General features: G+C 41.0%; 1 protein-coding gene across 1 annotated transcript in view; it reads right to left on the minus strand.

Moving 5' to 3' along the window:
- The window catches only part of LOC122799218, a 1,108,404-nt gene that overhangs the window by 686,898 nt on the left and 400,130 nt on the right, over positions 1–21,376 (minus strand). The window contains exon 8 of the mRNA XM_044068137.1: positions 12,832–12,974. Coding sequence (XP_043924072.1) covers positions 12,832–12,974 — 143 coding nt within the window. The remainder of the gene's footprint in view (positions 1–12,831; positions 12,975–21,376) is intronic.

The raw sequence follows: 21,376 nt of genomic DNA on the forward strand, positions 1-21,376 counted from the left end.
TATTTATTATTTTTATTTTACATTTGTTAACTGGGAAAGTTCAACTGCACGCAGGCCCATTTTCAGCGGAGGCCCGGGGAGAAAAGCTCCAAGCAAACAATACAATTTAATAGTGAAAACACAGCAACATTTAAAGATACATAATAGTAATATACATATAGGATACACATATGCAGTACATACAGTATATAGTACAGTATAAAAGAACATTCCAACATATATACATTTCCTATGCACATTTTATTAGTGTGTGTATACATATATATATATATATATATATATATATAGGTTTGTTTTTATTGCATGCACACATTTGCATATGCTTTCTATATGCATTATGTGATGACACACTACATTCTTCAGTATTGTAAGCATTACTAGGCAGAGATGATTTAATTGATTTTTGATTACTGCATTAATTAACAATGTAATGGGATGATCTTGATTGGTGCAAGCTGGTTAAGCCTGCCTTTATACTGATGTACTACAGGAGGAGTACTTTTTAAGTCTGAAGAAGTGGTCAGAGAAACGTGAAAGTGCTTACTGGCCATTGTTCTGTGGCTCTTTGTGTGAATAAAAAGGTTTTCATCAGGTCGGCTCCATTTGTCGTGGTGTGTCTCTGGAGTTTTTTCATTGGATTTGCTCTTTTACTTATCAGAGGCACTTTATCCAGAGCTGTGTTCTGTTTGCCTTGATCTTTTCTTTTGTTGTACAACCTATGTTTGGGTTCCACCACGGAGGTTTTTTTTTTTAATTAGTTCTGGACTTAATTCTGGTAAGGCATAGCTGTCTCTATGCATTTATTGACATGACTGTACAGGGTTTATGTGCACAAACATTGTTCTATCTTGGTGGGAGAATTTATTTATTAATAACTGTGAATTTGCCAGTTGGTGTTTGTACAAACGCTTTCTGGACGATATTTGCATTTTTTGAATAGACACCCAAGAAAGATTTTTTGATTTCCTGACTTATATTGGAACAACTAATTTTTTGGATTTTACATACAATTTTAACAGTCAAGAATTTATTTATTTGGATATTTCTCTGACTAAGTTGGACAATGCTTTCTCTTCAAAAATACATAGGAAAAAAACTTTTTCTAATTCTTATCTTCATTTCACCAGTGGTCATCCGTTTTTCCAAAAGAAGAATTTACTTAAAGGACAACTGGTTAGGACCAGTCATATGACATCACAAGATGAAGAATTTATAAAAGATTGTGGCTTTGTTATGGATATGTCCAGGGAGAGAGGTTATCCAGACAATTTAATTTGTGAGACTATCCAGGAAGTTGCGGAGGGAAGAAAGGGGAGGTTTGCCCCTATTTTGGGTCAAGATGATTCTGCTAAATCCAACACAAGGGATAATCAGAATATTACCAATAGTTGGGAGCAAGCATATATTATGGACTACACGGGAGATTCAGGTGTCATTAAACAGAGTGTTACTAGGGAATGGGACAGATTCAGACAAATTTCTGACCTAGGTTATATACACATACAACCCTTAAAATTCACATACAGAAAGGACTTGAATTTTAAGAAATTATTTGAGTTTGGTGGGGGTTCAAATTTTAAAAATTGACCTGGAAGAGTGGGAACTTTTAAATGTGGGTCCTGTTCTCAATGCCCGCATATAGTTAACAGTTCCAGTATATACATTATTCCCAGTAGAAACAGGCACATTACACGTATTCATTTTTCTAATTGCAATACTAACGGGGTTGTTTATTTAGCCACCTGCCATCACTGTTATTCATTTTATGTGGGGAAGACTGACAGGAAGTTAAAGTCAAGAATTTACGAACATTATTATGAAATCAAAAAGCAGAATGTGAACAATGCATTATTTCGTCACACATTATGTCGACATGCTTCCTTCAATTTTTTTGTTTTGGAAGTTGTTCCCAAGGAAGTTAGGGGTGGGTATGTGGGAAGCTATATTAGAATACAGGGAGTTATATTGGCAGATTATTTTGGAAGCTACAAAAAGCCCTGGTCTGAACGATATGCTACCCCTTCTTCCTGTTCTTAAGTTAAGAGCTGCAAATTTATAACATTATATTTCCAGCAGATGGCAGTATACAATTACATACACATATTTGTTTCCTTAGTGCAGCAAACTAATCAAACAATAGTTTTTGTAATACAAGAACATTTATTATAATATATATAAATACACACATTTTATCATATAAGATAATATTTTATTATATAGGAGGATATTTTAGGACTTTTTAATCTTGAAGTATTTATTTTACAACCTTTTTACAAACAGGTTTAGCAAGGTATACAAATTAATTCACTCTATTATTCACTTGAGTGTTTTTTTATTGAATAATGTTTATTGAATAATTGTTCTTAATTGATTTAGAACAGCCTATATAAGATGTGTTGTAACATTCATTTACCATTTGCCTTCTGAAGAAGACTTTCGAAAACGTATTCCAAGTGTTTAGCGTTTAAGTGATTCTGTGTGTTTGCTACCGAATAAACTGTTTGGATATTTTTTCAACACGGTCTTGGGCCCTCATTTGGTTTCTCCAAGCGAACCATTTGCCTTGGTTTCAGTTTTGGTTGTTCACTTTCATCTCTATTGTGATTTAATGGTTGTATCTTGTTATATTTTTATGTATTATTTTTATTTTACATTTGTTAACTGGGAAAGTTCGACTGGACGCAGGCCCATTTTCAGCTGAGGCCCAGGGAGAAAAGCTCCAAGCAAACAATACAATTTAATAGTGAAAACACAGCAACATCTAAAGATACATAATAGTAATATACATATAGGATACACATATGCAGTACATACAGTATATAGTACAGTATAAAAGAACATTCCAACATATATATATATATATATATATATATATATATATATATATATATCCATATCCTATGCACATTTTATTAGTATGTGTGTGTATGTATATATATTTATGTATGTATATATATATATATATATATATATATATATATATATATATATATATGTGTGTGTATGTTTTTATTGCATGCACACATTTGCATATGCTTTCTATATGCATTGTTATGTGATGACACACTACATTCTTCAGTATTGTAAGCATTACTAGGCAGAGATGATTTAATTGATTTTTGATTACTGCATTAATTAATGATGTAACGGGATGATCTTGATTGGTGCAAGCTGGTTAAACCTGCCTTTATATTGATGTACTATAGGAGAAGTACTTTTTAAGTCTGAAGAAGTGTTCAGAGAAACGTGAAAGTGCTTACTGGCCATTGTTCTGTGGCTCTTTGTGTGAATAAAAAAGTTTTCATCAGGTCGGCTCCATTTGTCGTGGTGTCTCTCTGGAGTTTTTTCATTGGATTTGCTCTTTTGCTTATCAGAGGCACTTTATCCAGAGCTGTGTTCTGTTTGCCTTGATCTTTTCTTTTGTTGTACAACCTATGTTTGGGTTCCACCACAGAGGTTTTTTTTTTTTAATTAATTCTGGACTTAATTCTGGTAAGGCATAGCTGTCTCTATGCATTTACTGACATGAGTGTACAGGGTTTCTGTGCACAATTCTGCATAAGCAGCTGTGTTCTCAGGGTTCAAGGGCGGGGCCTATAATTTTGACAAGCAGGAAATTTGCCATACAATAGTTCCTAAATGTACAATGTTAGCCATGGCCAAAGAACTGATTTCTATTATGAAAGAAATAGCTTTGTGGTTTGACCTTACCAGAGAGGACACTACAATGCATTGGTAATGCATTATGCCACATCTGTGAATACCAGGTTGAGTATGTTTGTACCGCTAGCAGGCTTTACAGACTACCTGTTCCAAGGTGTTTGTGTTTACGATGTCCAGGAATCTCTGGGACTTAAGGTTGGGGTTCTCTAAGAATCACAGTTTACAGTGGGGTCACCCACAAATAACAAATTTGGTTGAATGGTGAGGGCTTCCAGTAAGTACAAGTCATAGGGTTACTAGAGTAGTAGAGGGTTACCTACAACTTGCAAGGCTAAGATATGGGACTTTACTTATGGAAATCTGGCCATGGAAAAGCTCAAGTGTGTCATCCTGTTTGACTGGTCTTCAGGTGAATTTGTTGTTCATACAGACTGAAACTCTTTCACCTTTGGTCCCTGCCTGTGCAGTAGCTGCCCTAAATGTGTGTAAGACATTGTAGCCCTGTACTGCCTGGTGTTCTCTGCAGTTGTAAACCATGTCTCAGTAACTATGCAGATGTCCACATTCTACAGGGCGAGGAGAGCCTGGAGGGGATGGAGTTTCTTGTTTAGGCTCCTGGCATTGAGTAATAACACCTTTAGACACTCTTAGGATGGTTTTGCTTTGTTGGAAGATTTAATTTGGCAATACCTAAAAAAAGGCACCATGGAGGAGGATAATGTTTTAGCCCATATTTGAAAGCCTAGAAGGGACAGGTGTAGACCATCACTGGCAAAGCAACATGTTCTGTGAACCATAGCGTCCCATGCTGACAAATACTGTAACTCCATGGAATGACACCAGAAACTAAGCCAATTATTTTGTTCAGATTGTAGCATCATCCTTGATGAAGGTACAAAGTTGCTGAGTGCTAGAAAAGTACAGTTTTGTACCTACCATAAATGTAGATGTTCGAGTGCTAATACAGTTGCAGTCATAACAGATGGGTTTTCCTGCCATCAGGCGGGTCCTCGGTCGGCCGAATTCCAAAGTCTAGGTCCGGCGTCGGATGTCGTCGCTTCTTCTCTGACGTCAGTGCGACAGGGGTATAAAAGAACCAGCCGACGCCATTTCCTTCAGTTTTTCTTGCCCCAGATGTGAGGTGAGGTGCCCCCAGAAAGAAGGCAATACATAAATTTATGTAATAATGCAATGCAATATAATCAAAAAACAGTAGTTGCAAGCAAATACACCATAAAAGAATACCCCAATCAGGTTGTATGAGGAGGTGTTTAGCCATTAGGCCTGTCCCAAGAGGGGAAGGAGGGAGGGAAACCTGGACTGCAGCTGTATTAGCACTTGAACATCTACATTTATGGTAGGTACAAAACTGTACTATGTTCATCGTGCATACAGCTGCAGTCATAACAGATGGGTAGAATCCCAAAGCTAAAAAGGGGTGGCAGGCAAAAGTGGAACTAGGAGGAGCAAGGATGCCCTGCAAGACTGCTGTGGCAAAGCCCGCTCTAGATTTACAGTATAGTGGAAGGTGATAGTGCTTGGAGAAGGTATGTACAGAACTCCAAGTGGCTGCTTCCAAAATATCTTTGGTAGGAACCCCCCTGAGGAAAGCTGCAGAGGTAGCTGTGGCCCTTGTGGAGTGAGATCTGATGCCTGCAGGTACAGTTTTACCATGAAAAGAGTAACAAAAGCGTATGCAGTGGGCTATCCATTTTGAGATTGTCTGTTTGGAAATAGGCTTCCCTTGAGCTCCTGTGGCATAGGACACAAAGAGTTGCTCTGATTTTCTGAAAGGCTTTGTTCTGTCCAAATAATAACGTAGCTGTCTGTGAATGTCCAAGGAATGTAGTAGTCTCTCCCCTTTGTTTTGAGGATTAGGGAAAAAGGTAGGTAAGTGGATAGCCTGATTCAAGGCTACCCTGGATACTACCTTTGGCATAAAGGAAGGATTGGTTCGTAAGGAAACTCTGTCCTGATGGAAAATGATGAAAGGCTGCACAGCCATGAGGGCTTGTAGTTCCGAAACCCTGCGAGCTGAGGTGATAGCCAGAAGGAAGGCTGTTTTCCAGGACAGATATTGCAGTTCTGTTGAAGCAGCTGGTTCAAAAGGAGGCAAGGTCAGTTTTTCTAGAATGAAATTGAGGTCCCAAGCAGGTACTGGTTGTTTCCTTGGGGGTTTTATATTCTTAGCCCCTCTGAGGAACTGTCTTAAGAGGGGTGAGAGAATAAAGGAGGATCAGTGTTGTATTCTGCAGAAATGGCTGAGGCATGGATTTTGATGGAGGAGAATGAAAGTCCACTGCTTTGCATCTCAGCTAGGTACTGTAATATTTGAGATAAATTCAGTATTCCAGGATTCTGACCCTTTTTCTGATTCCAGGCACAAAACCGTTTCCATTTTGCGGAGTAGACTTTTCTAGTGGAAGGCCTTCTGGCCTCCAAAATGACATCTTGCACCTCCTTGGAGAGTAGGGTCTGTTGTGAATTTAAGGAATCTTCCATGCGGCTAGATTGAGTGTTTTCAGCTGACTGTTAAGAGTTTTGAAGTTGTGCTGAGTCAGAAGAAGAGGCATTAGAGGCAGGATCCATGTTGGGGAATGCGTCAGGCTCCTCAGGAGTGGGTACCAGCGTTGTCTTGGCCAGTCTGGAGCAATGAGAATCATCTTTGGTCTGTCTGCTCTGGTTTTTAATAGAACTTTGGGCAGCAGAGGAAGAGGTGGAAAGGCATAAACTGTCACTGTTGTCCAACTGAAAGAGAGTGCGTCCACTTTCCAGGCCTGTGGATGAAAGGTCCTTGAGCAGAATTTTGTCAATTGGTGATTTCTGTGGGTGGCAAAGAGGTCTATGTCTGGCCTTCCTCATGCTTGAATCTTTGTAAAAACTTGAGGATGCAACTTCCATTCGTGTGGATCTGTCATATTTCTGCTTAGGTTGTCTGCCAGCGTGTTTTCCTTGCCTGGCAGGTACTGTGCTTGAAGTTCGATTTGTAATTCCAGAGCCATGTTCCAAAGAGACATGGCTAGCCTGCATAGGGGGTATGAATGGGTTCCTCCCTGTTTGTTTATGTACCACATTACTGTGGTGTTGTCTGTCCTTATCAATAGCTGGCCTGGATGCAGTAGGTCTTTGAAAGCCATAATAGCATTTATTACTGCTAGCATTTCCTTTTGATTGATGTGTAGGTGCTTTTCTTTTTGGGACCATTTGCCCTGAATGCGGTATCTGTCATGTGCGCCTCCCCCCCAGGCGTAGTCCGAGGCGTCTGTTGTGATGACTTGATTTGCTTGAGGCTTGCAGAATGGGAGACCTGTGTTTCTTTGGCATGCTTGAGCCCACCACAGAAATTCCTTGTGAAGACATGGAATCAGTGGTATTACTGTTTCCAAACTGTGGCTGTGTTGAGACCATAGGTTTTTTAGGTACCATTGAAGTTTCCTCATATACAGCTTTGCACATGGGATTAGCAGGATGCAAGATGCCATGAATCCCAGAGCCTGCTGGATTTTCCTTGCAGTCAGCCTGGTGAAGGTTGCCAGTTTTCTGAAGTATTGAGTTAGTTGCCCTTGTTTCTCTGGCGTGAGGTAGGCCATCTGGGTATTTGTATTCAAGCTGGCACCCAGGAAAATTATTGTTTGAGAGGGTATTAGCCTTGACTTCTTTTTGTTGACTGTGTATCCCAGAGAATTCAACAACATTATTACAAATGACAGATGTTTCAGAAGTATATGCTTGCTGTCCGCTTGGATCAGGCAGTCATCCAAATATGGGTATATTTGTATCCCTTGAAGTCTGCAGTAGGCAATTACTGATGCCAGGCATTTCGTGAACACTATCTGGGCGCAGTAGATAAGCCAAAAGGCAATGCAGAGAATTGATAATGGGATGAACCTGCAAGAAATCTGAGGTATCTTCTGCAATCTTGTCTGATTGGGACATGCAGGTACGCCTCCTTGAGGTCCAATGTTACCAGCCAAGACTCCTTGCCCAGCATGGGAAGAAGCTGCTGTAATGTGAGCATCTTGAATTTTGGCACGAGTAAAAATGTGTTTAGGATGGATAGGTCCAAAATAGGTCTCCAATCTTTGCCCTTCCTTGGTACCAGGAATAGTCTGGAATAAAAACCTTGACCCTGTTCTTGTGCAGGTACCTCTTGAATAGCTTTCATATCCATGAGATCTGAAATTTGTTTTTGTGCCTCTGCCCTTTGATTGTGTGGCAGGTTTGGCATGCCTCTCATTTTTGGAAGGGTGTGAAAGTGGAATCTGTAGCCTCTGTCTATAATGTCCAGGATCCATTTGTCTTTTGTGACAATATGCCAATTTTTCGAAAATAATGCCAGTTTTCTGCCTAAAGGTGCTGCCATTTGAGCCTTGCTTGGCATGCAAAGGGGAAAGTCATTGGTTCTGCTTTCTGAATGGCTGTAGACTATCCTCATCACCTCTTTGTGTAGGTGCTTGTCATTGTCTGCCTCTAAACGATCCTTGAGATTGCCCTCTATCGCTCGGGCGCCTGTATCTACCTCTTTGGGGTCTGTTCGTGGCTGGAAAGGACCAATTTTTTTGAAGGCCAATTTCTACTGAAATGTGGAGGTTGTACCTGTAGGAAATCTTTCACTGTTTGCACTGACTTTGCCTTTGCCTCCATTTTCTTTAATACCTCCTCAGCTTTAACACCAAACAATACATCTTTTTGAAGAGGTGCATCTAGTAATTTAGCTTTGACATGATCTGGTAAGGTTTGCTGTTTGAGCCAAGCATGTCTACGTATGACTGATCCTGTAACAGCAGCTCTACATGAGGCCTCTAAAGCATCAAAACCACATTGCAAGGTATGTTTACCCACTTGCTCTGCACTATGTAACAAATCCTGCAACTCCTTCAAGTCTGGTTGTTCAGGTTGTGACATTTTGCTTTTCAACTGTGATAACAGAAACTGTTGGTACTTTAACATATGGAACTGACAGTTTAATGCCCTCATGGTTAAGGTGGCCGAGGTGTATACCTTTTTCCCCCACCTTTCTAAAGCTCTGGAATCTCTCTCTGAAGGTAATGGATTTTTAGCAGTGGAGGCCTTAATTCCCTTGGGACCCTGTGAAATAGTTTCTGGGTCAGCCGCATGGCTTTTGTATAGGAATTGGTGTGAATCAGGAACCCGGTAATACCTGTCAGGCTTGACTGGAGCTGGAAGTAAAGAATCTGGGTTAAGGCTGGCCTCCGAATACACAATATCTAGTATGTCTAGGACAGGAGGTATAGCCAGAGGCCTGTGCTGAGGGAGCAAGAGGAAATCCCTAAGCCTTTTCTTGGAGTCTGAGTACTCTTGGCCTTCCCAGTGGAAGTGTTCCCTCAAGGTATGTAAGGTTTCCCCAAAAGAGTAATCCTCGGGGGGGACGGAGGGAATGGACTCCTCTGCATCAAAATCTTCAAAAGGGGAGTATGAATGTTCCTGGTCTTCAGAATGCTCTGAAGTAATGGAGGCCAGGTCCGAGGAAGGGTATTCTTCCTCCACTCTGGGCCTTTTGTCCGAGGGGGGTTGAGAACCCCTGATAAGAGTAATCAAATACTCAGCCATTTTGAGCATCTGCTTTTTAGGCATGGGGCCTTGAGAGGGGCCCTGTGGAGCTTGTCTTTTAGTATGCATGGCTGCTTTAGACTTAGTGAAAGCCTTGATGGAAAAAGAAGAAGGAGGCCTGAAGACACCTTGAGAGGTGGCAGGCCTGTCTAAACTCTGAGTTTCCCCGCCAAGAGTGGCTTCGGTATCTGTAGTCGGGATGTGGCCCAAAGAGCCTGCGACCTCGGGCACAGAAGACACCGCCAATGAAATGTCATCGGTAGTCAGGGGCTGCGTAGGCGCCTCGCTGAGAACCGGAGCACCTGAAGTCGGCTTTAGCGTGGTGTCGGTAGAAGTCGCGGACCTCGTATGTCGGTCCTTATCTTTGCGTCTTTTACTCAAAACTGGAGTCGGAGAATCCGACGACATAATGTAATTAAAGTTTTTGCCAAAATAGTGTTGGGCGAACTCTGCCAGACTCTTAATAGTGCGTCTGTTGAATGTAGCACAAAAACGACAGGCCGAGACGTCGTGGTCTGGGCCTAAGCAAGGAATGCAGAGGGAATGAAAATCCTTATGCGGTATTTGCTTCCCACATGAAATGCAATTATTAACTTTGTCTGACATCGGTCTGAGGCAAGAAAAGTTTCCCCAACGGGGTACTTAGCTTTCAAGAAGACTTCAGTTGAAAAATATTCGTAATCTCAGGAGCTGGCCGACCGGCACTTGCGAACTGCTTCTGCTTCGGGCACCGCACGGTAAGAAAGACTGAAGAAAATGGTGTCGGCTGGTTCTTTTATACCCTTGTCGCACTGACGTCAGGGAAGAAGCGACGACATCCGACGCCGGACCTAGACTTTGGAATTTGGCCGTCCGAGGACCCGCCTGACGGCAGGAAAACCCATCTGTTATGACTGCAGCTGTATGCACGATGAACATCATAGCAGCCTGGGACACACAGTCTAAGAGCTCCATAATGAATCTCTTTATACAGTCTGAGGAAGTACGTCTCAGATCATTTACACCCACAAGAACTATGAATGAATCATAGTGGTACTTGTGAATGACTTGAGTACATGGCTGATATGGCAAATCCTGGCCTCTGACAGACAACTTTTTTCCTTATTTATCCTGGTAAGCAGGGCATATGTATGTCTCACAGTGGAGTCTCCCGTGATTAAAATATTGGGTAGTATATGTTAGCTTGCCTTACAGGCATTGAAGCTGAGGCTACAAATGAAGTGGCTGTGTGTATTGTGCTGGGTGTTGTTCTGGTGGAGTACTTTTGGGGTTGATGAAAACCTCTTTTTGTAGGATGAATGTTTAGGAGGTCTTTGGGATTTAAGTTGCTTTTAAGTGTCTCAGCATAAACTGGTCTAGATATTGGTCTGGTACTGTGTGTGGTGGGTGTAAATGTTCACAGTACTGACAACCTGATTTTTATTTTGAGTGCTTTTGTATGAGTCTCTTGCCTCAAGTGACACTGTAATTATATCTCTCTCATACCGTGTCGGCTTCTCTAAGGATTAGTTGGTTGTCAGTGAACATGAGACAATTCCTACACTCAGCTTGCCCATATCTACCAAACTGCCAGCAGAGAAACTGAGAAAGTGCCCCTCCACAGTGTCTGCCTTTTTTAGGTGAGCTACAAAGGGGTGGTATAGCAGGATAACTTGGACACTGTGAGGGTAGAAACTATAACTAGGCTGTATGTGACTGAAGTTGTCCGGTAGTGCTCCTCAAACAGCAAACAAGTTGCTCTTTGTGCAACTTAGTTCTGGGAAAGGTCACATGGAAAGTTTTAGTTGTTTCTAAGCTGCCTATGTCTAAACATCACAGAAGGATGAGCAGTGGAATTTATAGACTCAAAGAAAATTGTCTGAATCAACTAAAAATCCTGTCTGTACAATGAAATTATCTCACTTTAAGCCTATCTTTTATTTCCCAACTTGGACAGATCAAGCTACCTTTCTACTGCCATTAGAATTGCAAACCCAGTCTTCTTAATGTAAAAGCTCACTTCAATTAACCAAAAGTGAAAAGATACCAGAAACAAATCAAACTAGCCAAACAAGTAATTTCAAGGTGATACCAAGGCAGACAAGCCAGCAATAAGGAACACACACTTTACGACAATTTCAAAGCACACGAACAGCAACTACACCAAGGAAAAGCAAGTATATTTTACAATGATGAAATGCATAAAAGTGCAATAAAATAATCTGAAAATACAGCACCAGTTTTCACTGCAATATTTCAATATAAAGTACTAATCTTAGCCTGGATGGCACCAAATGTAATACCAACACTCTGAGAACACAGGTATGGATGCTAAGCCTTTAGGCTATGTGGAATTGAGCCAAAGGTTGAGCAAACACAATGAAATTACACATGAACTTAAAGAAAAGTGACTAAACCAACTAAAACACCCTCTGACTGATGAAATAAATTATTTCTAAACCCAGACAGACCAGGCTACCTTCCTACTGCCACTAGAATTAGAGCATGTCTTCTTAATGTAAAACACATTTTGGTTAGCCAAAAGTGAAAAGGTACCAACTGGCTACAACAAGACTAATATTCACCTTAAGTCCCCCACCATGCGTTTTCTAACTCAGACAGACTAAAGGTTACCTTTCTACTGCCACTAGAATTGCAGGCCCGGACTTCATAATGTAAAAACATACTTTGGCTACTCAAGTTGAAAAGGTACCAACTAGCTACAGCAAGTAATAGCCACTTTAAGCCTCCCCTGTGTGTTTCCCAAGTCAGACAGACTAGGCTACCTTACTACTGCCAGTAGAATTGCAGGCCAACTCTTCTTAATGTAAAGACACACTTTAGTTACCAAAAAGGTCACAACAAGGAAGTCTTCTATGAACGGTCAAAGAGGCTTGATGGCGAAGTTGTCAGAAAACATCACAAAGTTGCCACTGTACGTATGCATACACTTTTCCACTAAAACTGTCAGATATACTATCTTACTGGACTTTAATATAACACAAAGGATTATGGCAGAGTCAGCTTTACCTCCATTAACTTGAATTATTCTTTTATGAGTTGTGTTGCTTTTAAAAATTGAGAGATATGCAACTGCAAGGACAAAAGACATTTTGTTTTGCAGTAGGACACACCTCCACAACCATTAAATGTGTTTATACAAGCTTTCTGGATGCGTAACAGTGGGGAAAAGTGAAAATTCAACTAAAAGCATAGAGCAGTCTTGAAGAAACAGTGGGACCATTGTTAAAGTTTGAGTAAACACACACAAATCACTGTTTTGCAATACATGCATACTTTATGTTCCAAAAATGAAAATGCCAAAGAAATGTAGTACTCAGCACACAGTACTGCATATAATTAACTTCAAACAGAACTCAAACCTCACACTTCACACTGCCATACAAGGAAGAGTGGTTCTGTTTTATACAGTTTAGTTTCAGCTGCCATTTGTTGGGTAGCATGCTGCAAATAAGTTTTAAAGTTAATATTTGCTTTACAATGTATTTTAGTGGTGAATACAGGTATTGAATCGCAGTCAGAACTTTGCTAATAATGATGAGGTTCAAAAAGCACTGTGGCTGACACATTTATAACAAATGCTCTAATTACACCTACCTGCAGACATCCGTACGTGAATTTATGTGGTCCTTCTGAATATAGAATTCTTTGTTCTCTCTTAAATGGCAAACTACATCTTCCTGCTCATATACTGTTGTCTTATTAAAGTCCATCTGATACTGAATATATAATTTTCCAACCTAAGGAAAGCAATAATAAAGTATCAACAATACTTCCTAAAAAGACAAAATCTACAAACTCTGACAAAAATGGTACATTTTCAATTAGTGTAAAAAATGCTTGTGTGAAGTATTAAACAGCAGATATCTGAATTTGATCACAATGAGTCTTAATTTGTGGGTAACAAAGACTTTGGTGCATAATTAAGTACCTTCTGACCTATCACACTACTAAGAATTTGTCCAATCATCCAATGGAGAAGGGCTAACCAAATCTAATCAACATATTCAAAGCACTAAACACAGTAAAAACTTGTTCTAAACACAGTAAAAATTTACTAAGACTGTCATGTTTCATGGTGTCCAACCACATCTGTAGAAATGCCAACTATTTACTTCCACTTTATTGCAAAAAAATAAAGGCTTGGTATTATACAACTTATTTCTACTGTTTTATAATATAGGAGTATACTTTTTGTGCATTATCAATGAGAAAGCAGCAAGTTATTTTTTTCTTCAAAATATTAGAGGACATTTTCTATTTCTTTACATATTTTCCATGCACTACAACTGTACAAATCAGGAATGTACTGTGAAAACAGAGACGAGTACTAAATGAAAATTACATACATACCATGATTATCAAGCTCCATCTTCATCACCTGCAGAACTAAGGCTGGAAAGACTTGCACATACCAGCTACCAAGCTCACCCCCTGCCTTACACTGAATACTGTGCAAACTAGGACTAGTTCTCTAAATTTCTGAATATCCAAATCAGCATCAGAGAAACAACCAAAAAAAATCAAAACAGCTATGGCAGGGGTCCAGACAAGTTTTTAGATTTGCACTCAAGATCTAACATTACTGCCCCCACACTCCGATTAAATTTTCCTTTCACTTTGTAACAGGCTGAAAGTACTGCAGCACTGTGCAAGTGGGGGGAAATAAAATCACACAACTGCAAAATAAACACTCTTAACCAAGGGCACCAGTTAGAACTTTAGAAAAGGTACAGAATCTATAAACCATGAGGGAAAAAAAATCTAACTATCTCCATTTTCAAACAAACAAAGTTATTTCAAAAATTAGCTCAGAAATGGAAAAATAAAAAGAATAAACAAAAGTATAACAAAGCAAAATAATAAGGCATGGGACCAGAAGAAAAGAAAATGTCAGAAAGCGATAAGGGAACTTTTATTTATTTATTCCACCCGGATGATGTTCAGGCAAAAACAGTGGAAAATACAACCAAAGAAGCAAAAAACTTTGCAGTGCTAAAATAACAGCAAGCATACAGAGAAGTATAAGTCAGGGCAGGATGCAGGAACAATAAACTCAAACACATGCATATATATATATATATATATATATATATATATATATTTTCCTATATATATATATATATATATATATATATAGAGAGAGAGAGAGAGACACACTAGCATGAAGGGGATAGATGTACTTAAGTACGGTAAAGTAAATATTAAGTGGATTTGTATGGGGGGAGAGCAATGTGTATGCACCAAACAATATCTTATCACAGGACCTCAAAGGGGAGGGGTTGACATAATGGTTAAGGTCTAGGTTGGACTTTGGATAATGGTTACAGTCCTTACCTCAGAGATGCACGGTAAAGGGTTTGATTCTGACCTCTGGTTCTTGGCTAGGCTTGAAATAGTCCACACACTGATATCTTAGTATTTACCTATGAACTCATGTCTCTAATAAAAAGGCAGACAGTAATGCCCAAACTACCATCAAGAAACTTCCTAACATATTCCCTCCTAAAAAATGGCCGGGACACAACTGGGATATAAAAAGCCCTGGTGGTCATTAGCCTAGTATATAACTAGTAAAGTACAGTTTTGTACCTACCATAAATGTAGATGTTCGAGGATCCACATTGCTGCAGTCCTAACTATTGGGTAGTCCGCTGTCCAGTCGGCCCGAATACCAAAGTATATGGCTGACGTCGGTCACGGCGCATTAGACTGACGTCAGTACGTCAGGGTACTAATGCGCATGACCGACGCCATATCCTCAGTCTTTTCTTGCCCCAGATGTCAGAAGACCCTAAAAAGACAAGGCCAAAACCAAAACACACCAAACATACCTGCACCAAAAATATATACAATATATACAAAGGTACCAGAATATAATCTCACCTACACAACCACCCCTAAACACAGAGGGAAGGAGGGAGGGTAAATTGGACTGCAGCAATGTGGATCCTCGAACATCTACATTTATGGTAGGTACAAAACTGTACTATGTTCTTCATTCCACATTGCTGCAGTCCTAACTATTGGGTAGAATCCCAAAGCAGAGGTAAGGGAGGCTGGCAAATCATAAGGAAGCAGGAGCTGATAACATGCCTTGCAAAATAGCTGTGGCAAAACCAGCCCTAGACTTAGAGTAGAGAGGAAGGTGGTAATGCTTAGAGAAAGTATGCACTGAACTCCAAGTAGCTGCCTCCAAAATATCCTTAGTTGCCACCCCCCTTAGAAATGCTGTTGAAGTGGCAGTAGCCCTAGTGGAATGAGGCCTAATCCCAGCTGGAATCTCCTTTCCATGATGGGAATAACAAAATGCAATGCAGAACCCAATCCACCTAGAAATAGTTTGTTTTGACACAGGCTTGCCCTGCGAACTCAAAGCAAAAGAAACAAACAACTGCTGAGACTGCCTAAAATCCTTAGTCCTGCTTAAATAATAACGCAATTGCCTGTGTACATCTAAAGTGTGCAAAATCTTTTCCCCTTTATTTTGGGGATCTGCATAGAAAGTAGGCAAATGAATAGTTTGGTTTAAAGCCACACTAGAAACCACCTTAGGCATAAAGGAAGGATTAGTACGTAATGATACCCTATCCTTATGAAAAATCAAAAAGGCTCAACCGCCATAAGGGCCTGTAACTCAGAAACCCTTCTTGCAGAAGTAATGGCCAACAAAAAGCAGTCTTCCATGACAAGTATTTCAGTTCAGCAGTAGCCGAGGCTCAAAAGGTTGTAGAGTAAGTTTCTCCAACACAAAATTGAGATCCGAGGCAGGAGTAGGGTCTCTACGTGGGGCTTGTATATTCTTTGCCCCTCTAAGAAATTGCTTGAACAAAGGATGTGAAAACAATGGTGGGTCACAATCATAGTGAGCTGAAATTGCTGCAGCATGAATCTTAATGGAAGAGAAAGACAAACCTTTGTCCAATAACTCAGTAAGATATTGAAGAGCCACACTCAAATTAGGCTCCGAAATCTCCAAATCCTTTGCTGCAGTCCAAAATAAAAATCTCTTCCATTTTTCTGCGTACACTTTCCTTGTACTAGGTCTTCTGGCTTCCATAATCACATTTAAAACTTGTTGAGGAAGTTGAGACCTGCTGTCTTTCAAAACAGAATATGCCAGGCTGTTAGATGAAGAGAGTGAAGCTTGACATTGAGCAGACGACCGTCCTTCTGAGACAACAGATGTGGAATCAAGGGTAAAGGCCATGGAGGCTTCCTTACCAGACTCCTCAGTAATGGGAACCAGTGCTGCCGAGGCCAATCTGGAGCTATTAAAATCATCCTTGGCTTGTCTTGTCTGACCTTTAGAAGCACCTTTGGGAGAAGAGGAAGAGGTGGAAAAGCATACACATGAAGATTTTTCCAACTGAAAGAAAGAGCATCCACTTTCCAAGCTGTGTGATGAAATCCCTTCTGCAAAACTGTGGCAGCTGGTGGTTTAGTGGAGAAGCGAACAGATCTATGTCTGGAGTTCCCCATGACACTGTCAATTTTGAAATACATGAAGATCCAGTTTCCACTGTGGGGATCCATGATTTGCCTGCTTAACACATCTGCTAAGGAGTTCTGTGCTCCCGGCAGAAACCTTGCCTGAAGAGTTAGTTGCAAGCTGAGCGCAGTCTCCCATAAAATCATTGCTTGCCTGCACAATGGGTAAGAATGTGTTCCCCTTGTTTGTTGATGTACCACATGACAGTTGTGTTGTCTGTTAGAATCAACACCTGCCCTGGAAGAAGTAACTCCTTGAAAGCCATTAATGCAAACTGGACTGCTAACATCTCTTTCATGTTGATATGTAGATGCTGTAGTCTGGCAGGCCACTTGTCTTGTATCCATTTTCCATCTAGATGAGCTCCCCAAGCAATGTCTGAGGCATCCGTCGTTAGAATCTGACTCGCCTCTGGCGGGTCACAGAGAGTCCCTTGTTTAGGTGACATTCCTGAGCCCACCACAAAATTCCTTTTGAATGCAAGGTATTATTTGAATGACAGTGTCCAAATCCTGGCAGTGCTGTGTCCATAGATTTTTAGATACCATTGTAGCTTCCTCATATGCAGTTTGGCATTGGGAAGCACCAGAATACAAGATGCCATGAACCCTAAGGCTTGAAGGACTGTCCTTGCAGTCAGCCCGGACTGAAGAGATAGTTGATGGAAGTAACTGGATAGATTCTTTTGTTTGTCCGGGGTTAAAAAGGCCATCTGGGCTGCTGTATTCAGTCTCACACCCAGAAAGCACATGTCTTGAGAGGGTACTAGACTGGACTTTATTTCGTTCACAGAATACCCTAGGCATCTTAGCACTGCTATAACATATTCCAAATGCTGTAGAAGGTCTTCCTTTTCTTGAGCCAGAATCAGGCAGTCGTCCAAGTAAGGATAGATTTGAATTCCTTTTAGCCTGAAGTAAGCTATCACTGGAGCCAGAACCTTTGTGAATACTCTGGCAGTGGATAAGCCAAAGGGCAATGCAGAGAACTGATAATGAGAATTTCCAGCTCGAAAACGCAGATACTTCCTGCAACTTAGCCTTATAGGCACATGAAGGTAAGCTTCCTTGAGATCTAAAGTTACCATCCAGTGATCTTTGCCCAGCAGAGGTAAAAGCTGTTGTAACGTCAACATTTTGAACTTGGGAATGTCCAGATAAGTGTTGAGGATAGATGAATCCAGAATTGGTCTCCACGTGTTCCCCTTCTTTGGTACTAGGAACAGGCGAGAATGAAATCCTAGGCCCCTTTCTGGCACAGGAACTGACTGAATGGCTCCTATTTGGAGCAACAGAGAAATTTGCTTGTGAGCCTCTGTTCTTTGTAAAGGAGGAATGTCTGGCATGCCTTTGAAAGGAGGCAAGGTATGGAAATAAAACCTGTAACCGTGGTGAATGATATCCAGAACCCATCTGTCTTGGGTAATTAAATCCCAATTTTCTTTGAAAAGAGACAGCCTTCCTCCCAGAGGTGCTGCCAGGCGAGAATGTACTGGCAGCTGAAAAGGCAGGTCATTGGGTCTGCTTACGAAAGGACTGACCCCTGCCCTCACCAGAAGACTGAGCAGGTGAACTCCTGTCCTAGGCCTAAAAGAACCTTGAGCTCTGCCCCTACCACGTCTAGACCTACCCCTAGACTGGGAATCATAAGCAGGATAAGTCCACCCCTTAGTAGGCCAATTTCTACTAAACTTCGGAGGCTGCACCTGCAAAAAATCTTTAACAGTTTGCATAGACTTAGCCTTGTCCTCCATTTTCTTTAAAACTGCTTCAACAGGCGAACCAAACAACACATCAGACTGTAAAGGAGCATCCAGAATCCTTGTCTTAACATGCTCAGCTAAGTTCTGATCTCTCAACCAGGCGTGCCTACGAAGAACAGAACCAGTGGCAGCCACCCTCGAGGAGGCCTGCACAGCATCAAAACCACACTGCAAGGAATGTTTACCCACCTGTTCAGACACATGAACTAAATCCTGCAACTCTTTACACACAATACCTTCCGCCAGAGCATCCACCTTAGATTTCAATTGTGAAAGGAGGTAATTCTGATATTTTAACATGTGAAACTGACAATTCAATGCCCTCATGGCTAAAGTGGAAGAAGTATACACTTTCTTTCCCCATCTATCCAAAGCCCTTGACTCTTTATCAGGAGGAACAGGATTTTTAACCACAGAAGCCTTCACACCTTTAGGCCCCTGAGAGACAGTTTCGGGTCTGCCCTAGGACTCTTGAAAAGATACTTATGAGCTTCAGGCACCCTATAGTACCTATCCGGTTTAACTGGTGCAGGAGGCAAAGAATCAGGATTCAGGGAAGCCTCTGCAAAAACATCTTCCACCACATTCAGAACCGGAGGTATAGCTAAAGGCCTATGCTGGGGTAAAAACAAGAATTCCCTAAGCCTCTTCCTGGAATCAGAGAAATCTTGACCTTCCCATTTAAAATGCTCCCTCATGGAATGCAGAGTCTCTGAAAATGAAAAATCCTCAGGAGGAGAAGCTGAAGGAGTAGAATCATCCACATCAGAATCAGAATAAGGAGGATACTCCTGCAAGTCTTCAGCCGAAGACTCAGAAGCCTCCGAACAGTGCTCAAAACTCTCAAACTCAGGTTCCACCCTAGGCCTCTTATCAGGAGGGGGCATAGAACCCCTAATCATAGTAATCAAATCCTCTGCCATTTTAAGCATATGTTTCTTAGGCAAAGACCCTGAAGCACTAGGAGAAACCCCCACTGAAGCTACACTAGGCCTGCCTCTCAAAGAAGCCTTGGAAACAGAGGGGGAGGCTCTAACCACCTTAGGAAGAGAGGGAAGAACAGCCACCTGAGAAGCCCCCTCAGCCTGGCCTACTTCCTGAGAGGATACATCCTGTAACAATAAAGTCTCTCCCTGAGACTCCAAAGAAACACCTGGCAGAACCTCCGGCTCCACTGAGCCTTCTAAAGAACCGGCGTCAGGGACTGTCGGTTCTTCCACTCTAGGCTTTGCTGCTTTATCCTTGCGCTTTTTGCCCGAAGCGGGCGTCGGAACATCCGACGGCATTTTATAATTACAACGCTTCCCAAACACTAACCTGGCACAGTCTAACCTTCTCTTAATAGTGCGTTTGTTAAATCTTGCACAAGAGCGGCATCCAACAACGTCGTGCTCAGGCCCTAAACAAGGTATACACAAAGTATGGTAATCCCTATGAGGTATCTGTTTCCCACAAGAAATACAGTTATTCACTTTTTCTGACATCCGGTTAAATACTGAGGCAAGAAAAAACCAAAATATTCCCCAACGGGGTACTTAGCCAACTTTGATTCGGTCTGAAACTCTGACTTCAGAAACTTTCAGAACGCCAACCTGCACTCGCAAAATTGCTTCTGCATCGGACCATGCGGCAAAAAAGACTGAGGATATGACGTCGGTCATGCGCATTAGTACCCTGACGTACTGACGTCAGTCTAATGCGCCGTGACCAACGCCAGCCATATACTTTGGTATTCGGGCCGACTGGACAGCGGACTACCCAATAGTTAGGACTGCAGCAATGTGGAATGAAGAACATCTATGAACCTATGAGGGTTCATTACATCTTCAATGCATTGTACCACAAACAGCATTCACAGGCAAACTACAGAGGAAGACTACTTTATCAATAAACTAGTTAAACACAAGAGAAATGCAAAAATATGTAAAAGAAAATGTTAGCATAACATTTTCAAAAGACTGCAGGCTTGGAGGATAGAGGAAAGGAAGAACTGCCATGTGACAGCTGGAGGTTCTCCAGCTCAGTTCTTTTTTAACACCTTTATTGAATTATCACTTGCGACACAAGCGAACATACATTTAAATAAAAGAAAACCATATTAACATGTTTCCAGTTACAAACATTGTACAGGACATACATCCTTTTGCATAAACCTCACTCCTCCAAAGCATTACTCTGCATGTATTGTTTCCACAATTTTTATTTTTTCTAATTAAATTGCTCCTACCCTTTTCTAAACATTCAAGTTCTTACCTCTGTTATAATGTTCAATACTTCAAATACAACTGGTTTAGACTTTGATTTCTATCTTCTAGTAATTGTACTTTTGGTAGCCACCAGAAATTCAGATCCTGCAACCCAGCTCAAAAAATCTTTCCCTAGTTAAACCCATTTGCTCACCTAGCATTTCTGACAGAGTACTCTGAAGAGAATATATAAAGACTGCCAACTTAACACTCAAAATGTGTTTTCCCAATTACCTGTCTTCCCCATCACACCTCCAATATTTGCCATAAGGAAAAAAAAATCTCTGGAGTTTGCTTAGGGTACAAAAATACTAATGCAAACACTTCCAAACAAAAACTCTAAATTGTCTACACTTTGCTGCATATTTGGGAACCATACATATATGTCCTCCCACTGTTTCCTTGTGAATTGCTTATCCAATATCTCTTCCCAATCTTTTCTAACCTCTTTTGATTTATTCCTATAGTTATTGTGCAATCAAATTAACAGTAACTTCTGTTTTAGGTTCAGCTAAAAACTACCAGAGCAGGTGTTTCACTTAGGATTCCCTGATCCCCTTCTATTTGCCTATACTTGGATATCAGTCCCTGGATTGGGAAGGCAGTCTCCAGCCTGCAGTCCAAATGTCTTTTTAGCTTCTT

Source organism: Protopterus annectens, chromosome 4.part0 (assembly GCF_019279795.1).
Source record: "Protopterus annectens isolate FY-2018-M chromosome 4.part0, PAN1.0, whole genome shotgun sequence".
Lineage (NCBI taxonomy): Eukaryota > Metazoa > Chordata > Ceratodontiformes > Protopteridae > Protopterus > Protopterus annectens.